Consider the following 26,227-nt stretch of genomic DNA (forward strand, 5'->3'; position numbering starts at 1 on the left):
GAGTTGTTCCACTTTTTATAATGTTTCACAAAAGACATAAATTACCCCATGTGACTGCTAGTTTTGAAAAGAAATGAGCACTGCATGCATACAATCCCACCAACAAAACCACTTCACATCACAGAAGTCAGAAGGTTTGGTTTGAAACACCTTGGTTACCGGAAAATGAAACTGTGTTTGCATGCACTCACTAGACTGTGTGCTTGTGTGTGTTTGTTTGTGTGTCTGTCTGTGAGGGTTGTGGAAAAACCTGAGCTATGATTTGGTGCTACAGAAAACGACTGTTAAGCCTGTGCCAGATGGACACTTCAAAATCCATCATCCATCAATTAAAATCATGTCCAAAATATGGAAATAGCCTTCATAGCTTGTCAATTACAGCCACTTTAAGCATCCCCTGGGGTGAGGTGTCTGTAAACCAGGCTTTCATAATTTTAAAGACTTAAATACAGGCACATATGACAGGCAAATAAGAGAGATTTGTTTTTCAGGTCACATCTTGAGGAAGGGAGCAGGCAGGGGTAAGAGATTGTGTGAGTCACTCTTAGTACGCCTTGAGGCTAGGAGATATGGGGCTTTGGGTCTCAGGTTGACTGAGATACAGCAAGTAAGCGAGGTATTTGGTGCGCCTGTGAGTCAACAGGAAAACCAAACCTACAGAAAAATAGCTTTGTTTGAAGGTGGGCGTTAAGCATTGGTGGATGTAATGAATTGAGACGAGGGGTCAGCTTAAGGTTTGTACACGAAAGCTCTCTGACACCCACACACACACACATCTCCTCATACCCCTAGGCCCCCACCACTTCCCTTGCTGGTAGCAATGAGGGGGCTCATCGCCTTGGCTGTCACGCCACCTGTGCTTCCTACACTTGCCAATCTTCGCACTCTGCTTGTCACCATAACAGAAAGGAGATGGTGTTGCTAGCCGTTACATGTCCCTCCTGGCATGACAATCATGTCTGTCTCCCCCCCGTCTCCAGTCACCAGACAGGCAAGCTATGTAAATGATCAGGCACAATGCGCAATGTGACGTAGAGAGAGTAGTCCCAACCCATCGTGCTGTCCCTCAGCCTCCATACCCTCTAAGGAGCACCACTCTGAGTAGGCTTCCAGCCTCTCCCTCCCAGTGGGTGCCAGATTATGAGCCTGTTGTGACAGCGTTGGCCCAGGGTTGTGAAGACTAACAGAGCTGCACAACTGCAAACACCAGCAGTCAAGTCTCCACCACTGTGTAGAAAACAGGGGAGAAATAAATAGCACTGTGTTATGACAGTGGTAGAGAGATAGAAAAGGAGGGAAGCGAGGTGAGGTCTATAGGTGGTCCATATTTAACCATGTGTTAGCGTCAAGATTCAATGCCAAAATGCTCTTCAACTTCATTCAACTCAAAGGTCCACCTGTTGTCCCTTGCTTACTAACTCCTTGATTATATAATTTCCAACACAACAACTATAAATTAATGGGACTAATATTTTACTTTCTGTACTAATATGTTTAACATAAATGAAATTGCCTTAAGCCTATGGAGACAATATTTTTTTGAGTGTGGGAGAGGAAATATGAAGAGCGTATTTAGTACCAGGAAAGAGATCACACCAGGAACAGGAAGTGTCTGGATGACTAATGTCAGGTGTGTAGGATTAGGACTGAAAGGAACAGACACAAACATGAAAATATGAGGAAGTGCGCTCACAATAACAGTGAGTTCTTAAAAACTAGTGACACCACCTTATGACACTGCCTCAAATACCAGTGTTCACATGCTACATTTTACAACATAATTTCCTTGTCAAGTCAAGTAATTTTATTGTGTCTCCCAGGGGAGAAATTTGTTTGGATCTGGGTAATAGCTGCATCACATCAGTACGAAATAACATACAACCAGTTCATCACATGGGCAAGAAAAATCACAGATACGAAAACGATCAGTAAAAACTATTGGACAAACAGAGCAAAATTGTTGTACATAGTGTTGTGCAAACAAACATTCATGTGCAAAAATAGCAATCTGTAAATTCCCACACTCCTGTGCAAATAGCAATCACACCAAACACTCAGCATTCATCCTGACCAAACTGCTCCTCCATTCATACATCCTTGTAGCTGAAAAGGAATTACAGCACCTCCCTAATGAGACTGCTTCCTCTCTTAACCAAGTTTATACAAACAACGGACAATTTCGGGACAAATTGTACACATCTCCCAAGCGAAAAAGGTAAAGTAAAGGTAATGAGCAAATCTAAAAGTTATTATGACAATGCCATTATCTTTGCGAAAGGCTTTGCACACTGCCTACAAATGGTTGTAAGATTTACAGGCAACTGAAAATAATCTAAACTGTGGGCTGAGTGACTGATAATGAGCCTGTTCACTGCCACATACAGTGCTCTTCCCATGACAGTTCTGTTGTCATCTAGATCTGGGCCTCCTGGCCGAATTCAACTACTGCAGGCATATTTTTAAATGTACAGACGAAACCTGAGTGCTCATTCAGGAGCTCAGGTCCTCTGTCTGGCCTTTCGGGTTTCCACTTCAAACCACACACACCTTTTACCTATTATTTATCGTAGCATTTTCAATTAATTGGTGGGAATTTAAAACTGCTTAACAGATCGAGCTGATGGCAGAGTATCAGGTTTCTGGAGCTGAGTGGAATGCAGCCGTGTTCAGAGCGCTGTGCTAGCAGAGGACCGCTTTTGTTAAGAGTGGATGTGTGATTGGGATCAAAGTGAGCACAGACACTTGAGGACTTACAATAGCACACAGTAACCCAGCTGGACTTACTTCAGTGGGTTATTGGCAAAGACCCATACAGGTACACTTGCTAGTTGCCATGGAGCTCGGTATGGCAACCTTACAACATGAACATTATACTAATTGAATCTCCTTTTGATTGTAAATCGTCATCATGTAATTGTCCTTGCCCAACTCAGAGTGGTACGAATCCTAGAGTGATAAAATATCTAAATGTGAAACAATGTGATTGCAACATCAGTAAGTAAAGAATGCACAATCAGAATTCTTACATCTGTTGCTGTTTTAGTTGTCAATTGTCACTGCAACATACAAAATATTCTATGTGAAAATTGTAAAAGTTAAACCGTTCACATTTCAACTTAGATACCACAGCGTTTCAGTAACTGTAATGACATTATGTGAATTTTACATCTTTTACCAAATGTAACACCATTGTGAAGGTAACCTTATTTATTAACATACTGAGGGTAAAGTGACCAGTAAGACCTGTAGGCCATCTAGTGGATAGTATTCATCACTACAACCATCCAGCACTCTAAATCACAACCAAATTCAGTTACAACTCTCGAGACCTTCAAATCAGTATGGACAAACTTCAGCTAAAACATGTGCAAGACAGCAGAGGAAATATTAAGGCAGGGTAGACTGGAAAATATCTAAAGTAACTCCAAGGTGTGTTCCTCCTCCGCTGTAATGTTTTCATAAGAACATTAACCACATCTATCTTAACTGTCACACCTTAATGCCTGAACAATTATTTTCAGCGTATTTCCAACCTTAACAATTAGCTATATATTCAGCCATTATTTCTATCTTATGAACAAATACTGTTGTGTTGTATGTGTACTGGTCACTGACGGGGGGAAGTACATTAACGGTGCAGTCCGCGATCGATTTTTGTCAGATTGCAGTTTCAGCAAAACTGGTGTTTGTCCACGGTCCTGGAAAACAAATAAAGTGGCTTGGACTGTGCCATACACCATTCCAACCAATCAACACGTCGCATCCGGAGCATGGAAGGGATGGGAGTAATCTGGTGGGCTGTTGAGCTCAACTATCAGCAATCTTTTACCAGAATTGCGGACTGTAATGGAAGGAATTAGTATTAAACCAAAGCACCAACGCAATCAGCAATAACTCTAAGTGCTCACTCAGAAGCACACTCTGCAAGTGTCAGGATTTTCACAGGCTGATAAAATAATCAATGGCAGTAATCCCCAAATTGATTTACTGGGCCAAAATGGTAGAACCAGTAGCTTTATTTAGACCTGTGTTAGGTTCCGCCTCTCAGTGGATATCTGTATCCATCCTATATAGGTTGACTTGTTTGACACATAAGCATTTAAGTCATGGAAATATATGTGAAGTGTAGAACATATATTTTCAGTGCGGTGTGTCTGCACACACATACTAGCTTGTGCTAATGTGCAGCAAGACTAGATTTCATATTATGTGTCTGAATCCACTTTCCACTAGGAGGCATCACAATTCTATTTGATCTTATTTAGTCCAGCCTCATCCTGAGCTCATCTGCTTCTGAGGCCATGATTGGAGTTTCATACAGAGAGGGATATGCCAGTTCTCAGTAACAGATCTCTGCACATCAAATGATCCCTAAGACACATTCTACATTTGCTGAGGCTTTTAAAAATACATTGGTATATTTAATATACGATAAGGCCTGTGAAATATAAAGTACTAAGACCAATCCTTTTGCACCTTTCAGACTTTTAACTCGCACTAGAAACTGTGAAGAAGTTGACACAAATGTAATGAAGCTTGTAAAAGGTCTCGCTTGATGACGGAAATTACAAACTAGAATGACAATTTCAAGAGGACATTTGACCTTGCCTATTTGTGATCAAGAAGAGACAGAAAAAAAAAGATTATCACTGCGTTTAATGGAGGAAATATGATTCTTTTTAAGGACAAGCTATCTGTGGGAATGCCTAGGAAGTTCTGTTACATCCCTTATTCATGTGTGTGTGTGTGTGTGTGTGTGTGTGTGTGTGTTTTGTGTCAGTAAATGTCTATCTGTGGCAGGCCCTTGACAAGTGATGGAGACAGCTTCACGTCCACTGGCAAGGGCACCGTTTCATCCACTGGGAACTTGTGAGTTCTGAATCCCCAGGCGGCTAGTTTGCTTGTGACCCCCAGTGACCCAAGCACTCCTCTTCCACTGTTTTGTTAGTACTCAGGGCCTGTCCTGATGGTGGGTGTGCTAATTAGGTTTGACAAATGCAATGCCAGGGTGTTGGTGCACACACACACAAACACACACACACACACACACACACACACACACACACACACACACACACACACACACACACACACACACACACACACACACACACACAATAATAAATCATATATTTTTCCTTAGAAAAATGCTACTGACAACATAAATGGGTTGTGACAAACGCCAAGTAAACTGCTATGAACGTCATTGACAACTCATCTCTTTTGTCTAATTTCAAACCCTATCAATGGATAAAACACCTCTCGAGCCACACCATAACACATCATTTAAGGATTCCCCTTTAAAATATACAGAGGTTTATCTTAAGCATGTACCTATAAGAGTGACTAATCAAGAGAAGGCAACCGTGGCAACCGAAGAAGAAAACACCTGAGCTTTACCTGAACTGAGATTAAAGTGCAACTATTGGACAAAGTTACACTAAACCAAGTGGACATCATGGACTTCAAATAAATCTTATAAACCTTTCTATAAACTCAACCACAAATGTGCATCAATGTACAATACACTGCCTAAAGACTTGTTTTTCTGTTTGATGCAATGACCTTTCTTCGTTACTACTTAGAGAGGAGCAGCCCCTGAGGTATTAAAATACCAGAGACGCTTTTTAACGGCAACACCACAACCACAACTCCCCCTGAAGAGCTGGGCACTTAGCTCTGAAGATCAATTGCTCTTCTGCTGTTGGAGGAGGCTCAGGTCTCATGAGGTTTCACTAGAAGCCTCCAGTTGGGACTTGCTATGAGGCTGGACAGCCTTGAGCTCCGCTTTTTTTTTTACCATGAGAAGCTTAAGAAGAACAGCACCACAGAGAACAAGGAAGTATCTCTTCAAAATGCCTCCCCTACTACTAAACTGTACAAGTCTGCTTATGATGGTTTATGGAAAACATCATAAATCATAATCTACCATTTTTGGATCGTATGTGTCTGAAAAACACAAGGAGAAGCACCGTCCATTGGCCTACAAAAATAACTTCCCTGGGTAAATGTCTAGTGGTGTGATTATGTAACTCTATTACTGTTGTGAAAAGTGCTGATAGAAGTGAGGCAGGTCACGGAAAAGAGGGGGGTTGGCTATAACTCTATTCTATCCCAGGCGAATCAGCGCTTACTCACAGGCTTTTTCTCTACTATTTTTAACATACTTCAGTGTTACACAACTCCATCACTCTTATCTTGTAGATGTATAGCAGTTACAGAGTTCAAGTACAAGGGTGAATAGAAGACCTGTGCAACACAGTTATACAACTAAAGGCGTGGAAACTAGAGATACTATACCAAGCTCACTCCTTACATTGGTCATCTATTTGTGGCAAGAACAGCTATGCTTTCCAGAGATAATAATATTACAACTTGAGATGAGACAAACACCCATTGTAAGTCACTTAGAATCGGAACTACAATCATATATAGATGTTTCTGCTTGTGTTAGCAATACTTCCACACCAAAATCATGACAACAGTTACGTTTAAAAATGTACAATCAATAAATATTATCAGTTAACCCATACATAAATAAAACATGGATTGGTGACACTCAATTATCAGACATATTTTTCAAGAAGTCAGGGATTTGTGGGGCTTACACTGATATAGACAGCTGGTGAGCTGCATAGTACATTTGCAAGCTTTGTTGACCTTTGGTATTCTATCGGACACTTTTCAAAGGTATTGGAATATTTTTTAATCCACACCTTTAGCACTTCTCAGTAGTGTTTTCCTAATTTACAGATTAGCTGATATCTGTATTAAACAACAAATACACCTAACCTAAACAGTCATATAATCATTTGTTGCACAAACATGGTTTATATCATTTTCAAAAGGCAAATATCCGGTTACACTATATTATTATAAACAAACTCTCTGTTGAAACTCGGTTAACTACAATGTATGGTTTATTTATGGTGTGCATACCATATAAAATGCTAAACATTTGGTTGATTAACTTATAATGTGTGACAAAACTCACGTACAATTATTTGAAATGTTTGTTATAACATTTTATCATAGATTGCTTGTTTTCCTCCATAACATCATTTTTCACCTACAGTGAAAACTGTTTTTTTTGTGTTATGGTGGGAATGGACCCCGATAATCTTCTGACACACTTGCAGTGGGAATCGCAACTATTGAAATAAACATGTTAAGGAACAGCCCTTGCTCCCATTATTTCTCTCAGGATTGTTTAATGTCTATGTGAATCCATTTAGCATCCTCCACAAGTGGTTGTGATCACTTTGAACCCAAGACTGCCTTTGGCTTCAGGCTTTGGAGTAAATGGTGTTCCCAGGTTGCTATGGTTGGCAGCTAGTGAAGGGAACTTTTAAATAACCTTCAACAGTTTAAATGTCAGCGTCCCATTTGCATCAAAAATGATAGCTAGTTATCTCGCTGATGTTACAGTCTCCTGAATGTAACTGATGAAAATATAATAGGAAAAGGTAGAAACCCTAAGGGTGCCTTTGCAGCTTTATATTAACACTTTTCATATTCACTTCATAACACTGGAGAATTAACCTCAGGGCTGCAAAAATGTTACCATATCAATGCAGTTCATAGTCAGCAAATTATGGTAGTCGACCAGAAGGTTACAATAACATAATGCGTTTGATACATTTTATGTGTATGCTCAGTGCACAGGTCTGGACATTTTAGAATAGCTTTCTCGTTCTCGTGTGGATAAAAAAAAATAAAAAAAAGGTGTGTACTGTGGTCCTTTTGTGATCCATATCTGAATATGTGTCAACAAGGCCACTGACTGAGCCAAAAGCTCCATGAGGATGGCAGCCCTCTCAAGGTGGTATGATGTGACTTGCTCAACACTGCAAAACTGCAATTGTATTCTAATCAGATTCAAACTAAAAAAGTAACTTACTAAAACTAAACTAAAACTGACAAAGCGGTTTTAATCAGATTCCTGATACTGGCTTGTCAGCCTCTTCCTGGCCATGCCATGGGGAGTGGGGATGTGAACCCCTTCATGACCCTACTCTGAGGATTACAAACATTTGAAATATACAAACAAACAGAGACAAGATTACAAACACTAATCAATATGGCCGATAAGGCAGTAAGTCATTTTTTTTACACCATTAATGATTTTATTTAACTAAATATGCAGAATTTGGTCTCTATTTGCAGTATAGGTAACCAATAGTCCATTACCATCAACTCTGGCAATTTGACTGGTTCAATACTACATAGATTACTAGAAAATATTTGGGATACTTTCATATATCAAGGAGACATTTGTATAAATAGGAAACACAACTCAACAACAGGATTACTTCCATGTTTCAGTCTTCTGGGTGAGTCAGCCTGCTGTATTGCTTTGATCAGGAGCTTGTCATCCAGAAACACATTCACACCCAAGTATTAGAGCCTGCATGTCTTTCATGAAGGCATCAACACAGCCCGGCAACTCTGTCTGAACACTCCCTCTCATTCTGTCAAGACAAAGGGCAGCGCTTCATCAAATTGGGCAATGTTTCAGCATTGTGTGATAAGGCTGTTCGTATGACACCAACCAGGCTGCAAGTCACTCGCTGCAGCAAAACAGGAAGGCATTTGCATGTCTAACAAAGAGATAAAAACAGGCAATTGTGTAGAAACTGAGGAAGTGAGCTCGTCAAGTGCAATTGACTCGTAAGGGTAAAAAAGAAAAAATCCACAGTAATACTTAATGCAACAAAGAAAATACATCAATATACTTTTACTGACAAAAAATAAGACGCTACAACAGTTCATGTCCAGAAAATCATTTCATCCCTTGCACATTATAATTCACTAATGAATTGTAGTATACTCTGTTCCTGTAAAGGCTAGTAAATATAAAACGTAATGTAAATATGAACAATATCATATGCTTTGTCAGTCAATGAAAGCATTGGAAAGTGTGGAGTGTGAACAGAAGGCTTCAAGACATGTTATTCTCTGGATCTCCAGAATATTGTATGGTGTCATCATCTGTATGGGCACATTGCCTTCCCATCTCATGTCTGCAGTCACACAGCTGCTGATGGTCTTGGCTGAGCGAGTATGTCTCAGTTTGGTCCAATGGGTTGTTCAGGGAAGGCATGATGAACACAAACTGAAGCCCAGACACAAAATATCTCAGAAGGGAGCAGCTTTACCAAGAGCAGTGCTAAGGAGGAGAACATCCTCAGCGGGCTATTACTCAGGAAGAACTAACCAAAATGGCTCACAATAAAATGGCCTAGTACCTAGGCCTAGCACAGAATGCTACACTGTTAAAACATACAATTACTTGGTCAGGCTAATGTAAACTGTTTTAGTACAGGCTCAAAAAGTGGATGAAAGAAATTGTAAATTGTTTACGTGGTTAGGCTGGTGGCTATGCAGTCACAGGAACAGTTAGAGCAGTAATCAAGTAGGGTCTGACCTACCCATCAATTTCTCAACCTTAATATGGCAGGTAGGAAAAAATCTTTACATCTTAGATCATAGAGAAAGTGCATGTGTCTGCAGCCTGCAGTTCTACAGCTGAGAGGGATACACATGACAACTTAATATGAAAATAGGTGTGAGGACTTTTCTCACCTAGTATTTGTTTTACAAGACAGTTCAACAGTTCCAAGATCCCAAGAGGATCATAGTGAATTCAGATGAAGAAAATGTGTTTGGTGTGATAAAAATGGATTTCCCATGTCAGGCCAACACTCTCAAGCATTGTGCAAACACTCCTACCTTTACAAAACAGCATATCAAACACAAACAGGAGTAGTTTCAGCACCATGCTACTCTCTTGCACCTTGCCAACTCGTGAAAATAGTGCCCTTACAGAAAGTTAGAGATGCCATTCTTCCTAAATGCCATCAGGCCCGGCCACAAATAAACTGGCAGGATGTGATAACTGGTTGTTACAGTCTTGAGACAATTGCCATTTGAAATGCTAAAGTATTCCAAAACACTATTATCATCAATAGCAGCTTTCACGCTTACTTAATTCACACAGGTTTTGACGGATACTGCTGAGTGAAGAATTACTGATAGATACCTTCTGACAGAAAATAGGCCAAAGCTGTGGCTCTATTTGAGCGGGACAGTAAGCAGATGGCAGCTCAGTTTGGTGGAGCTCTAGTGAGACTTCTCACACAGAGAGGGAGATTGGCAGACATAGAGGGAAGCTGCTGCCATTGAACCCCCCCATAATGACTGGTAGAAGACCCGGACAGATGGCTTGTGTGGCTAGGCATATGGGAGCAAAAAGCGCAGGCTCTACTGTTCTCCTTCGTTGCTTGTAAATGTCATCCGTGCGATGACCCTGTCTAACTGCACATTTTGAGGAAAGTCTTTCTTTGAATACAAATATTTACATATCTCTTTACATATTGTCTGTATTGACAAACAAAAGGAGAAGCATCTTCACTACATGTGTATGCACAAAAATGTGTGTAGGCTAGACACCAAAATTATATTCTTGAACAGATTGACTTGTATATTGGCTTTGGCCATCCATTACACAGCATTGGTCTTGGTAAAATGTTTACAAGTGACTCACATGGGTTATGGCAGAAACAGTCGTTTGCAACAGATGGATGTTTACTAAAGCAAAGCAGTTCAGACAACATGGCTGCTTAAAACGATTTACTAATTTTACTAAACATCTGCGATTAGCAGATAGATTGAAGGTTATACAGCTAGAAAAACTAAATTGTTATTATACAAAAATATTGTATTTATCATCTTAAATTCCTGGTGTGGGCTTTCTATACCATCATTGGGCCTTCAAATCGTCATCAGCTCAAAAACATGTGTATCTTCAATTCCTGCTTTTCTAGACAGCTAACAACATGGACATCATCCTTTTATGTACCTCATGTCTCACACAAGAAGAACATTTTTCAATGAGACCTTTCTTGGCAAAGAACCCAAAAGACTGCTAAATGAATTGCTCTAGAGTTATTACAGCTAGTAAAGTAGGCAAGTAAACAAAAAATCCAAGGCCAACATGATAGCGCCAAGAACCGCCAAGAAATCATCCAAGTGTTTTGATATCCAATTGAGCACCATTGGATCCATATGAATAAAGTTCAAGTGGCAATCTGTTGTAAAACTAAGGCTTGGGAGAGGGATTACCTACCAGTAGGACAATTGCCCAAAGTTCAAGGCCAAAACAACAGTGGAGTGGCTCAAAAACAGTAAAGTGAACATTCTAGAATGACTCAGTCACAGCCCTGATCAAAACCCTGCTAAAAATCTGTGGCAGTACAGAAGAATGGGGGTAAAACACAGCAGAACAATGTGCAAAGATGGTACTGTCTCACTTCAGAAGACCTAAAGCAGTTACTTCAGGAAAGGGGTTCTGTACCAAGTATTAATGTATAAGGGTTTCATTTCTTTGCAAGCAGAATATATTAGAAGTCTTAATTATTAGAAGCAACTTATTTAGCCTTTTGAAATATACTAGTCCTAATTATACCTATATAAGTGTTTGCAATGAATATACTGATTGGGAAAATATGTGTTGTTATGTATCTTTTGTAAAACAGAAAATGGTCACGACTTTTAGGGGGGGTTGAATACTTTTGCAAGCCAATGTATCTTTCAATCGTATAAATGTATGCTACAAGCATTTAGCTTCCACCATCCTGCCTTAACTTTTTGATTACTTCTGCAATGGAAAAGAAGTAGAGGTGTGCAAACCTAAGCTCTGTTCAGAATATCCACTCATTCACTCACTGATTATGCAGTAAAGTCATTATTGGAGATGACCTTGTCTGGAATCTGACTTTTTACCAATGGCAGATTTCAAACACCACATCTGTACATACCAAACTATTTGGTAAACAGAGTAACAGTAATGCGGCAACAGTAAACTGAACCAACTCAACCCTTTGTGGTCGTTTCTATTCTAAATTCTAATGATACACTGCCCCTTGTATGCTTGAGAGTGTGGAGTATAAAATAATGTAGCTCTTTAGTCAGACCTGCATTGAGCTCCTTTAATGAAAAACACATCAGTGCTTTGCTAAGTGAATCCAATACAGAGATGACAGTGTTTTTAGCAGGCTTCCAACATTCAATTCTGTTTTACATGTGTTGGAAATCTCTTGAAACCAACTGTACCCAGATAGCAAGCATATATTGGTCCACCTGGTAAGCACCTCAGGGGCTGTTCTAAGACCACCATCCACTACTTGTTTTACTGGACGTAGATAATAAGAAATTTACATAAAATGAGAGCATTTCCTGGAATTTCTTAATCATATCCTTGACTTGAAAACATGAACAGAAGTTCATGGCAGTAGAAGGTTCTCAAGGTGAAAAATGACTTGGTCCACTGGCCTTTTGCTATCTGGGATACCTCCAAAGTTATGCATATTTCATAATTTTGCATCCTCTAAAAACAAAACCATTCAATAATATGCTTGATGAGGGGCTAAGACATAGGACAATGAAACATTTATATCACAAATTGACAAATTGACAATTTACAGCACATGAATCCCATGTCTTTATGTTTCCACTAGACAGCAGTTCTAGTCAGTGGAGAACCAAACATTGAGAATGCCCTGCTACTATTCTGCTTCTCTTTGCTCTGGGGGTGGGTGGCAGGCAGAGGCTCCATATTTAAAGAGCACAAAAGCATGAAATACAACACCATTCACACAAGGTCTTTTCACCATTTTATGCCACATTTCCAGGTGAGAGGGAAGCACAGAAGGCAATCACTGTATTAACTTGAGTACAAAGGACAGTGTTTTAACATTCATTGCAGTCAGGTTGTATTGAGTATAAAATGATTATACTCAATACAAGCTAGGCGAAGGCTCATGAGATAAAATGCACCATTTTGAAATCTCTAAATCTCTTAAAATGCTTAAATCTCATTTTAATTTCCCTCTAGAATGACTGAAAATGAGGTAACTAGTGTTCAGAGAAATTGCATATATAGCTTTAATCGCACCTATGTGTATTCTACTTTGTTGCTTGCAACACCTGGTACTACTTACTTAAAGCAAAATTGTGCAGTTTTTTGTGCTATTTTAATGCAGGTTTTTATGTTGGTACTAGTTTTTTTTAAAACATCCTCAAATGTGTGCTGATGGCATATGGCCATGTGAAGGAGAGATGCATACACCGGTCATTCCCGCTAGCCATCCAGGCACTTCACAAGGTTGTTTTGTAATCCAGGTCAGAAAAGCAGTGTAAATGTAAAAACAGCTTCTCATAAAATGTATGCAAAAATGAATCATTAATGAAGTAAGCTAGCTTTTGTCAGTGCTTGTGCTGTCAGTGTTTGCAAAGTAAGTGGTTGTTAGCTTGTAAGCTCACTAGTTTTAGGCAAAAACTAATGAGAAGCTCACACATTCTTTTTTTCTTGATGTTGGAACCATTGCCACATGTAACCATTGCCACAACAAGTTATCAATTTAAGTTAGGCAAATAACTGCTAGAAGTACAAAATGAAGGTCACATGTTCTGCCCTGGCTGCTTGTGTTGTTGGTTGTAGATCAGCTCCTTCTATACAGAGATGTGGAATTGAGTGCACTTAATGAGCTTAAGGAGGATAGTGTGGCCATTTGCCTGGAGACAGGCCTCGGACAGGTGTTGACCCTTCACATATTTATAAGGGGTCCGGTAGATAATAGAGGATAAAGTACATGTCCACATTCACACATTTGATGCATGTGGACAAACTCAGTTTGTTGCATAGTGCGACATTCTTAATGAGCACTTCAAGAATCCAGAAGATCCAGTCTTAAAGATACAGACAGGTTTAATATGGCTATGAAAAGATAATTAAGTTAAGGTAAATTATAAATTATGGTTACACAGTACTACTTCTCCTAGATTGCCAAGAAGTATGAAGGAGCTTCTTAATCCTGGATTAGGGCTTTCATGGTAATGGGATGGAGCAAATCCCCTGCATTGCATAACTGACTCCTGACACACAAACACACTACATGATGGCCGCATCTCAAACTCCTCTCTGACATCTTGGCATCCAGTCATGGTGAAAATCTGAATCAGACTGACATGCATCAGTCAGATGTCTTTGCCAAGCAGGTGTTTGATCCTGCGTACAGACTTGGAACAACTGGGGGGAAAAATGCAGTCTTGCACCAGCACTCTAACATATCTGGGCTGAGATGCCCTTGCACTTCATCGCAATTTTCTTGTCCTCTTCACACCCTGATCACACAACGACAAATATAAGCTGTCACCCAGAGTACTGTCTGGTGACACTTAACATTGTTAAGCGTCAGATTCCCCAAATAGATGCTGACAGTCTTTCAGACTCTCTTTTTATAGGACACTCTGACACCTACAGAATCTCTTTGCTGAGAAGTGAAATGACTGATTCTGAGCATGTCCAAAGCCTCAACCACAGACATCAGACTGCAATGTTGCAATCAGAAGATTATGTAATACCATAAAGAGATGTGGAATTGAGTGGGTTGGGTTGGGGTGTGGGGTGGGGGGGTAACTAAAGATTATTTAAGGCCACAGCTGATTTTCCTTCTAACAATCACCACTTTTTCATCTTATTGATCTCACTGTCACATTGAGCAAGGCTTTCTCTGTGAGTAAGTCAGAGACAGCTTCCTATTCCATCTGACCTCATTAAGGATGTCACAGGACTGGTGTTTGTTGTATTCTGAAAGTGTTATTATTGGTGACAGCATGTGGACTGTTTCTGGGATCATGTGCTTTCTAAACTTCTAAAACTCATGTTATCCAGCAAGAGATCACAGGGACCTACTAAAGCAAGTCATGTAGGCACCCAAGCAGATTCAAAACAGAGATCGACTCTAAGGATGGAAAACGAGTGGATCCGAGTTCATATATTCCTTGGAAAAGTCCTTAACGATTCCGCTATCGATTCCAGATTGCTGTTTCACATGCGCGATGACATCACACGCACGTAGCATTGTTTTGTTTCGACCGCAGCCTACATGGTGTCTAGGCAGAGATGTGCAAGTGTGTGGTTATATTTAACGCGAAAAGATGACCAAAGGGCTACCTGCAATGATGGCAAAACATCTATTTCGTCAAAGAGGGGAAAGACTACCAATATCCAGAAACATTTGTCCACACAGCATGCAATAACTTTGCAGAAATGTCACGTTTTTGATGCGCTAGGGAATGACGATGAAGTCAATTGTGTAAGTGCCATTTGTTTCATTGTGTAAACCAGCTTTCACTATATGAATAATCTCCATTTCCATTTAGAGTTTGTTGACCTATTCTTAGGTTTGTTTTTGGTTATTCAAAATATGTAAATGTATACATACATATTGTACGTATATGCTGTGCATCATCTATTCAGAGAATATTATATGAAAATGAATGTTAATAAACCGGTTTGTACTCAATTTTTTTGCCCAATGGGAAACGATAAGAAGAATCGAAAAATAGAATCGTTAAAACCTAATCCATTCACAGACACACAGATACACAAACACACACACATAAACAAGCCTTTTTACAGACATCTCCTTACAGACACACAGATAGACACATACATAAACACGCTTTTTTACATGTTGGGATCCATACAACACAATCAGATAACACACACACACACACACACATTAACATGCAAATCACAATCGCACACTATACAAATGCACCATACAATTCATGGTGTGGTAAAGAGCACATATCCCCATCGACTCTCGTTACAAGCAACACTCACATACAAGACGATGCTAAACAAGGACCCAACCTCTGTGTGCATGAAGCCTGCAAATGACAAAGACAAAAAGATTGCACACTTCCATGCAGTCACTAACCTTCCTCTTCCTGTTCCCCACCTGTTCATTTGAATAACACTCAACACAAGCCATTGCTGTATGCTGAAGACATAACATGCTGATGTCATATCAAATACAATATAAACCAAAGGCAGTCAATATTTTGATTTCATTGTCAAAAAAAGTATAAAAACTGAAAGAATTGATTTCCTGATAATGAATCTTGCCTAATTTCATTGAATCCTTAGAGATTTCAGATCTCTAGATGATGCATTCAGTGTGCTAATAAATGTGTCAGTGTCACAAATTGGCATCCTCACAGTCACAATAACATTCAGTTAACTCAACCAAACTGGCATTAGTTTAGAGTGCTTCATCAACCCTTACTTAAACACATTAACCAGTTCAAATATCCATCAGAGTACTGCAGGTGCTCGAGGAGAGGTCAGGGCTTCCCCTGGCTGATTGATCTTTGCACCCTTTTCAGAGGGCAGTAGGTGGTGATGACACAACTGGAGGGTGCCATGATGTCTCGTTTGGAAATGCATATCTTAGCTTTGTGTCCTGGGCTCTGATAAACACATCTCTACCGGAGATCCTTCATCTTTTCATCTCACATCTTCCCTTTGAAGGCTTGTGGCAATGGATGAGGGTGAAGAGGGGGCGATCCTAATTAGGTTTATAAATAAACTGTGACTGAGAGGGACGCATCCCACAGGGCTGTTAGGTCTACATGGCCGCTGCTACCTGTTGGCTGGAGTACAGAGGTCCACTGAGGTTTTCTGTCAAACTCCTCCCACCTCATTACCTCTGTCAGCCATGCATGCAGGACACTGCTTACAGTCAATGAGATCGCACAGGAGAAGACTGATACGGAGCAAGAGCGATTGCATACGAGAAGACTGATACAGAGCAAGAGAGGTCGCATAGGTCAAGACTGATACCGAGCAAGAGAGATTACATAGGAGAAGACTGATACCGAGCAAGAGATCAACACTGTGCTGACAGAAAAATAAAAACTCCAAGATTCTAATTCATTACAACAGCAACAACATATTGATCAACAACTAATTCTAAAGTTCAAACTGTTAACTTTTAAACATAAGCTCCTACCAAGTCAGCTCAACAGAGCCCAGTTCTTCTTCAGTCTAATCAGAAGCATGGTGTCAGGTATTTTCTACGGCATTCAGAGATGACCTCAAAGAACGGATTCCACAGAAGTCCAGAAACAGTTGCATTACACACATACGTACACCCACTCACAGTTTCTGAATAATCTCTGGATAACAGCGCTGGTTAGACCTGTGACTCATACCATAGTTGATAACCATCCTAGCAGCATGGGTCAAATTCTAATATTTGTAGCTAGGAAGCTAAAACGCTATTCTAATGTAATTGTAATACAGGACAGATGCAGCATGGCACACCCACTCTGACATACATATACACACCCGTATGTGCAGATACAGCTGCTAAAAAGAGCTTTCATTCACACACAGTGGAATCTACTGACTGTCTACATGTACCATAACTCTATCCCGCGCAGTGTGGCAGTGCCTATCAACAGATCTTAGTCAAGAACTGATGACCAACACAAAGACTTGTTTACTTTATCATAGTTTGCTCAGCCTAATGGCACAAACACCCTGGAAGATAGAGAGTGGTCCACCATATCAAACCGTATACATAACCTCAGCTCGACTAGCAACAGAGACTACTCTACCTGGAGTCCAGCTGGCACTGTATACCAATGAGAACCAAGCCAGGAGCCTTCCACTCACCTCCTGCCAAACAAACGTAGTCCAGTGAAGGCCTTTGTAGTGTGGCGGCGTCCAGTGGCTGCTCTTTCACCCTCAGGCAGCAAAATGGACGGAAGATCGGAATTTGAGGAGGAGGCAGAGGTCGCGGGGTCATCCACCTCTTGCTGCCCCCCCTGGCTTGAGGGCTCCCCAAAGGCATCACACCTTGCCCCTGTGTCACACTGCTGCTCCATGGCAATGTCAGAAGCCCAGATCCAGTAAGGAAGGAGCAAACAAAAAGAGCCGCTCTTTAGGTCATAAAGGTAACATGAACGAGGTCAAAGGAAAGGTCAGTGTCGGCGGCGGTAAACAAACAAAGAAACAAAAAAGGGCAACTTTAAATCCCACCCAAAGCACCGGCAGGTCAGAGGAGAAGAAATTCTTCTAAGGCTTGGCCAGTGGGACCCTCTCCCACCCTGTGTCTCTCAAGAAAAAAAAAAGAGAGAGACAAGGACAAAATGAAACCATAAAAGAAAGGCAAATGAGTGATCACTCCTTCAGGTCCTGGTTAGCTTCCACGTGCGACAGACTTCCCATTTTGCCATGGGGAGAGGTAATCCTATAAGCTATGCCCCGCATTCCTCTTTCTCTACCCTCTCCCCTTTTTCAGTCTTTTGTCTTTATCTCTCTTTCCCCTTGTCCGTCTTTCCCCGGTTTAACAAGTTCCACACAAACACACTCCAGAGGAAGTTCAGACTTGCCCCAACAATCTCTCAGCTCACTTGCCTGAGTCCTGTGCCTTCAGTTGTTCTCTGTCCAGGGCTGAGGGACAGAGTCAGCCAGCTGGTTGTTGCTTTCTGCTAAGTCCCCCTCTTCTCTCCCCCCACCCCCTCTCCTTCTCTCCCCACCTCCTGTTCCCTCTTGTTGCCCCTCTCCAACATGCACGTCCGTGTAAGCCTCAGCGTTGCGTCTCTCAGCTGTGACTGCGAGTCTTTCTGTCAAGTACACTTACGTTCACACACACAGGCACGCACGCTCGGCTTCTGGCTCCCTTGCTCCCTCCCACACATACATATATGCACACACATACACACACACGCGCGCACACACACACACACATGCATGCGCATTCACGAACACTCTCTAATGCTCTCTAGCAAGATCTGCCGGCTCCCTGTACAGAACACTGAAAGAGTCCAGGAAGTGTCAAACTCAGAAGAGAGGCAGTCAAAGGACCCCAAACATAGGTGCCTGTTCAACTGCCTAATTGTTTCCTCTCTCTCTAAAAGTCTGCATTTTATGCTCCATTCAGGCTCTCCTTCAACATGAGTTGTTTTCTACTGTAAGCAAAAAGTGGTTTTATTCCTAAGTCTTAATGTATTGCTAACATGTTCTATAGGGTATATTTTCCTAAATCAAGAGTACTCCCTCACTGGCAAACAACCACTGAAACGTTTGCTCTCTCCCCTTCTCTCTCTAGCCCTCCCTCACTCCTCCTCAAAACAGATTAGCCCGAGGTGGAAAGAAGCAGATGCATTGCCCTCCACTGGCAGATCATTAGAAATACATGAGACAGAAAGAGGCCAGCCAGGGTGGGGAGGAACCACACATACACATAGACATAGACTCACACCTACACATAAACATACACATACACATACACATACACATACACATACACATACACATACACATACACATACACATACACTTCCACATACACATACACATACACATAAACATACACATAGACTTCCACATACACATACACATAAACATACACATTTACACATACACATCTATACACATACACTGGACTTACACGTTGGCATGCAGAAACATAAGTTGTGAAACCTCTTACATGTCAAGATTAAGCCAAGTGGCTGATATCAGATAGTTTTATAAAGGCAATCCTCTAATCTTTTCTTGGCTCTAACATCATCACCAAGCTCAATATGGCCCAGAGAGAAGGGGATTGATGTCACATTGGAAGAGACCCATTTGGATTGCTTACTGCACATCTAACTGCTCATCCTTTATTACACAGTCCACAGTGTGTGTGTGTGTGTGTGTGTGTGTGTGTGTGTGTGTGTGTGTGTCTATAAGACATGTGTGCCTAGAGCTTTTTATGGATTACTGTGAAAGTATGTGGGAGTCCAAGTCTCTCCAGCTTTAGTGCCTATAACTCCAACACAGAGTATGTATGGAGCTCTACCTTTACTGCCTATAACTCCAACACAGAGTATGTATGGAGTAAGTACAAAACAGATTATGTATGGAGCTCTACCTTTTCAACAGTCATCAGATGAGTTTGTAGAGCTTGACACACCAACAGGACAACAATGAATAGAATTTCAGAAGTTTTTGTTTATGTTACGAAATACAAAAGTATGTTCCATATCTGCTATGTAAGGGATATCAGACACTAAGCTGTCCCGTTACACGAAAATATGGCGGAGAAATTATGAAATTTAAAACAAGAAAATAAGGATACCTTGTCTACACTACATTTGGTTTCTGGAGGCAATTGACACTTATCCCTACATAATGCCAGAAAATAAAACTAAATTCAGCGTCCGTCCCTACCACATAATGTGACTGGCTATGCTTCACAATAATGGCAAGTGCATTTTTTTCACATCCCCATGTGTGTGCATGACTAAAATGTATTGCGTGATTTCAACTCGGCAACAATTTGTGCCTGGGGTTGTCATAAATTCACTCTCTTTAAGTAACATATTCCACAGAAACACAATGTAGTGAAAACACTAGTTCTAAAGGTATCCTTATGTCCTTGTTTTACATTTCTCATGCACACACATTGGAGCATGTGATGCAGGGGGGTGGGTAGCTTGTGTGTTGCTGAGAGACAAGTAGGTAGTAAAACAGTCATTACCAAGCCACCAAATGACATCAGCCGCTAATGGAGCTAATTCCTGGGCCACATCCTCCCACCAGCTTGGAAAATACAAACAGTAGATTGGAGGAGGGAGGGAGTGGCAGAGCTGTGACCACAGCAAAATGGATTAGGACAAAGAAAAATGGACCTTCATCTGAATGGGGGGTCTGCAGAGTCTAAAAGCCTAGTGTTTTATGAGGATCTCTTGGTGCAGGTTTTACAAATTAAATACTACATTTCTCATGGCTTAGTTTTCAAGTGAACTAACTGATGTTCCAGGAAATATGAACAGATTAGACAAACAAACTGTGGTTGAGGGCAGATGAGATGACACTCAGGACTCTGTTTAGACAGTGGATAAAGATACAAAGACTCTACATCCTTAAAAGGCCATACCTATATAACTATCAATAAGGAAATATGCACCTCACAGAGACATCAAGTGCATCAATGCAACCTCCAAATATAATAAATATACAAATGCACAAACGCAAAAGACTGAAGAGTGCATATCTCTGTTGAACAGAAACAACCCAACGGAAAGTCATTGTAACTTGAAGTCAGCAAGTAACAGGTTCCCACGCAACACCTCAAGTTGTATTCGCATGAAGATTTTTTTTCTCCTAAGCAGAAGTCACGAAACGGCAGTAAAACCATTAAAAATAGGTATTTTGGAGGAATGTCTTAATGTTTTGGCTCATTCTTCCCGTCAGGATTTATTTTCCTATACTGACCTGCGACCTATACATTATCCCTTACATATGGCGTCATATTCTGTATGGATTACAAATAAAAGTGCTTGCAAATGAATGTAGGATTAGGCCTCGCATGGGCGTACTCCAGCATATCACCCAATCTAACATGTGGGGAGCCCCCTCACACCTGCAGCCAGAGAGGAGCAGAAGCAACAGTGTAGCCCCTCTGCTTTAACCTGATCCAACTCACTTGTGTCTTCCTACACAGGAAGGATATAACGTCATAAGCAAGCGAGTTGTACACAATTACGGTTTGACCACAAACCATGAGTGGCTTCCTGCTATTCTTCTGCCAGTTTCCTGCTGAAATCTTTCTCTTTCATTTCTGTTACAAGGGGGATTGTGATTGTATGAGACTGTGTGTTTGAAAATAATCTGTATCTTCAGTAAGTGTATACCAAGTGTGTGTATATGTGTATCTCTCTATCTCTATGTATGTGTGTGTGTGTGTGTGTGTGTGTGTGTGTTTGGGGGGAGGGGGGATGTGTGTGTGTGTGTGTGTGTGTGTGTGTGTGTGTGTGTGAAAAGAAACTGTATCTTGAATAAGTGTATAGCAAATCAATTAAACAATTTAACAATTGCTTTAATACAGCATACTGTTTCATGTAAAGCAAACCAGACACAGATCAGCAAATTCCGACCCTATCAGCACCCATGCACTTAAGACTGCTTTAATCCCACTGAAGGGTTTCAGATAACCAATCATCCTTCAGGTGGAGCGGAATTGAATCTAGAGCCATCAATAACATGATGCCAGATGAACGTATATTATGGAGCTTTGAAGCTAGGCTTGGGTGGCTATGATCTGTTATGTATATGTCAAATAGGTAAGAAAACGAGAATTCAATTTTTTGTCTATATAGTCATACATCAGTACAATAGAGCATGCTTTAATTTAGCCTCTCAGAATAATACTGTATTTCCATATCTGTAAAAGTATTTCAACTTCTCTTGAAACCTACTAAGATGATCCTAACATTTTTGTTCAGTGTACTTAGTCCTCCACCTAGTGGCTGTTTTATTTAATTGCATTATTTTCCATTTGCACTGGAGTGACAGTTTTTTGCATGCATGTCTTTGAAAATGGTTTTGAAAACAAGTTATGGCCCCTAATTAAAACTTGGTTCAGCACACCGTGTTTTGACCTGCAGACACTCGATGAAACCCATCATGAACATGTTTAAAAGCACTAATCTAGGGGAAATGACCTTCTATTTTCTGGTTCCTGGCTTGAATGGAGATTCTTTATGGGTTTAAACAAGAAGCATGCCTGATGATGAAATGCTTATTCTGATTGTATAGCAGACATTGTGTAAATGCAATATTTGAAAATAAAACTCTCAAAGAAGAAGGCTGTGTATATATACATCAGAGGTGATGACAGAACTGTTAGAGCAAAGCTTCAGATGCCACTGAGGAACACAACTGTTCCGCTATCTAGAGGAAGTTTGAAAAGTAATTTCAGTATGAACTCCCTTTGAAAATACGGCAAACTAGAGCAGGCAATATTGTACTTCCCTGTACACCACAAACCGTTACAGAGATGGCTCTGTTCAGCATAGAGTAAGACACCAATCCAGATGTAAAATGTGGACAAAGTGTAAACAGTGAAAACTGTTAAAACTGTGCAGGAGAAAGAAAGTGAAAAATGCAGAGTGAAAACAGATTGAAAGTAGGTCGTCACCAAACATGCATTTCCTACTGATTTCTCACCAGTGCTGAATTCTGCTACTGATGGAGATTGCAGAGGTTACTTTACCTTTGAAGAGTGATTGCAGGAGGGGTTGGGGGTACATCCCAGTTCCCCCGGTGATTCCACATCAGTGCTCCGCCGCTATACTGAGCCTAGCCTCGGGGCTGTTTGGAATGTAGTCATCCGTGCTGGATGCTCTTCTCAACGTGGCCTTTACCACATCTCCACTGTCTAGCACTCTTACGCTCGAACTTTATGTGACCTCTGTCTGATAGAGACAGAAATGTACAATCTCCCCTCTGTCTTGTCTAACTTTGCTCTCAAATCCTCCTTCTGTCTTTTCCTCTCCCTCTATTCTGAGGACAGGAGCTTCCCTGAGTCGTTGTCAAACAGTGATGACTGGGTTTCTCTCTCAGGGCGATCTCATTTCTGTCTCGGACCAAACCCCCACCCCCCTACTAACTTCCTGTTTTATGACTTCCTCATGGCTTATGACACGAGACTGTAAAGAAAATGAGAGTGAAGGAGGGGGGGGGGGGGAAAGAGAAAGAGACAGAGCTAAACACTGAGAAAAGAGAAACAACATGTACAGAGAGAAAGAGAGAGAGAATAAGATACAGGAGAGTGACAGAATTACTTTTCATGATCTTACACGAGTTGTTGCAAAAAAAAAAGCATGAGTTGGCCAAACTGGCCGCAGGCCCACTTCTGGAGCTATTTATAGACTGCTGGAGGAGATTCCCTCTCCCCTTTCTCTTTGCCAATGTTTGTCTTTTCCTGGCAGTGCTGAAATACTGACTGAGGATCAGGATCTATGATCACTACAGCACAGAGCTTGAGCTGAAATACTGACTGAGGATCAGGATCTATGATCACTACAGCACAGAGCTTGAGAGAGCCCCTTGGCCTTCAGGTCAACTGTTAACAGATGACAGTACTGCTCTTAGAGAAACTGAGGCCTCTAGAAGTCTAAACAGCTATGGAAGTACTTAAAGCAGTGAAGCGTTTTCCTCCTCTCTTAAATAGACTTTTTCCTTGGGAGCTTTGTATCTTTATTTTCTATTACTTGCATTTCCACTACTTGCATTTCCGAAAGAAATTTTGGTATGACCTATGGTAGCTATTAAAACGTGTAGAAATAGGAACATAATCAAACACGATCAAGGAACCCATGGAAATAGTAAAAAAAAATCTAACCACAGCTAGTTGTGACTTCTTTACTCATATCCGTATTGAGATAACACAATCTATATTCTGCGTAGAGAGCTGATGTAGGGCAGCCAACATACATGAATACATGCTGAAAAACACTGAAAAGCACTGACTGCACATCTTCAGTCGTATGCAAAAGTTTAGGCACCCCTGATAATCTTCATTACTTTCATTTATACATTGTTGGGCGTTTGGATCAGGAACATCTTTGTCACATATATTACTACATGGACACAGTGATATTTTAGAAGTGAAATAAGGTTAATTAGATAACAGAGAATATGCTAAGTGTATAATAACAGAATTAGACAGGTGCATAAATTTGGGCACCCCAACAGAAAAATCACAATAATATTTACTAGAGCCTCCTTTTGCCAAAATAACAGCCCCTAGATGCTTCTTATAGCCTCTGATGAGTGTCTGGATTCTGGATGAAGGTATTTTGGACCATTCTTCCTTACAATACAGCTCCAGCTCCGTTTGAGCTGAAGCTGTTTGATGGGTGCATAGCGTGGACAGCCCGCTTCAAGTCATCCTATAGATTTTCAAATATATTCAAGTCTGGGGACTGGGATGGCCTTTCCAGAACATTGTAGTTGTTCCTCTGCATAAATGGCTTAGTGGATTTGGAGCAATGTTTTGTGTTATTGTCCTGCTGGAACACCTAACTCCGCCGTAACTTCAACTTTGTTACAGATTCTAGAACATTATTGTCAAGATTTTGCTGGTACTAAGTTGAATCCATGCGACCATCAACTTTAACTAGATTTCCAGTTCCTGTACTAGCCACACAGTCCCACAGCATGATGGACCCCCCACCAAATTTGACTGTGGGCAGCAAGTGCTTTTCTAGGAATGCTGTATTCATTTGCCTCCATGCGTAACGCCTCTTGTTGTGACCAAATATCTCTATCTTTGTCTCATCATTCCACAGCACTTTGTTACAAAAAGAGCCTGGCTTGTTCAAATATAGTATGGCAAACCTCAAGCGAGCTTGTTTGTGGCGTGTGTGCGGAAAAGGCTTCTTCTGCATCACTCTCCCGTACAGCTGTTTTCTGTGCAATGTGAGCTGAATGGTTGAGCAATGCACAGTGTCACCATCTGCAGCAAGATGACCTTGCAGGTCTTTGGAGGTGGTCTGAGGGTTGTCCTTGACCATTCTGACCATTATTCGCCTTTGCCTCTTTGTTATTTTTCTTGGCCTGCCACTTCTGGCCTTAGCAAGAACTGTGCCTGTTGCCTTCCACTTCATAATAAAATTCATCACAGTGGCTGATAGCTGAAACCTCCAGGATAACTTTTTGTAGCCTTCCCCTAAACCAAACTGCTGAACAATCTTTGTTTTCAGATCATTTGATAGCTGTTTTGATGCCCCCATGTTGCCACTGTTCAGAGGAGAATCAAAGAGAAGCACAACTTGCAATTGGCTACCTTAAATACCTTTTCTAATGGTTGGATGCACCTTTCTATGGAATTGAAGGCTTAACGAGCTAATCAGACTAAGGCCCAATCTCAATACTTCCCCTTACCCCTTATCTTACCCCTTACCCTTGAAATTGCGCGTTCATGTGAGAGCTAGTGGTGTCTCAATACCCAACTTGATCAAGATTAAGGGGTAAGTTTAAGGGGTGTATGGCCCTCGTTTTTGAGATGATCGGAGAGCTACCTTACTCCTCCAAGGGCTATCCCAGAGCACACCGCGAAACCAGCTCGGGAATTTTCAAAAAAACATGGCTGCTTGAAGCGAGGAATATTTTACATGAATAAAGCTATCTACACAACTTTTTATATGTTTATAATGACTCGGTTTGATCTGAAATGTGCTACTCGAACGATGCATAGTATTGTCGGTCTTAACTGAAGCTTTCAAACGGTAGTTTTAGGATACAAATTAGCGCGTATACCACCACTGCATTGGCTTATATGGTAGCTTGCCAGCTATCATGCTACATACACTACATGTAAGTATTTTTGGCTTATAATTAATTTAAAAATGACGACAGTCTTGTTTCGTGCTCTACACAGTTATATATATTTGCAACCATGTTCTTCATTAGACTTTTTTTAAATCGCTAGTTTCATAGCTCATACAGTCACGCATGACGTACCCGAAACCGAGTGGCGTCTCATTTCATAGGGGAAAGATCTCAGCCCTTGGCCCTTACACTTGCAAGTGCTAG

At 40.9% G+C, this 26,227-nt stretch overlaps 1 protein-coding gene across 3 annotated transcripts in view; it reads right to left on the minus strand.

Annotated features, from left to right (window-relative positions):
* The window catches only part of dgkza (diacylglycerol kinase, zeta a), a 101,485-nt gene extending 83,684 nt beyond the window's left edge, over window positions 1–17,801 (minus strand). For all 3 annotated transcript variants that reach the window (XM_080843608.1, XM_080843607.1, XM_080843606.1), the window contains exon 1: window positions 17,531–17,801. In XM_080843608.1, the coding sequence (XP_080699734.1) occupies window positions 17,531–17,742 (212 nt within the window). In that variant the 5' untranslated portion in view covers window positions 17,743–17,801. The remainder of the gene's footprint in view (window positions 1–17,530) is intronic.
* Window positions 17,802–26,227: the final 8,426 nt, after the last annotated feature.

Source organism: Sprattus sprattus (assembly GCF_963457725.1).
Source record: "Sprattus sprattus genome assembly, chromosome: 8".
Taxonomy (NCBI): Eukaryota; Metazoa; Chordata; class Actinopteri; order Clupeiformes; family Clupeidae; genus Sprattus; species Sprattus sprattus.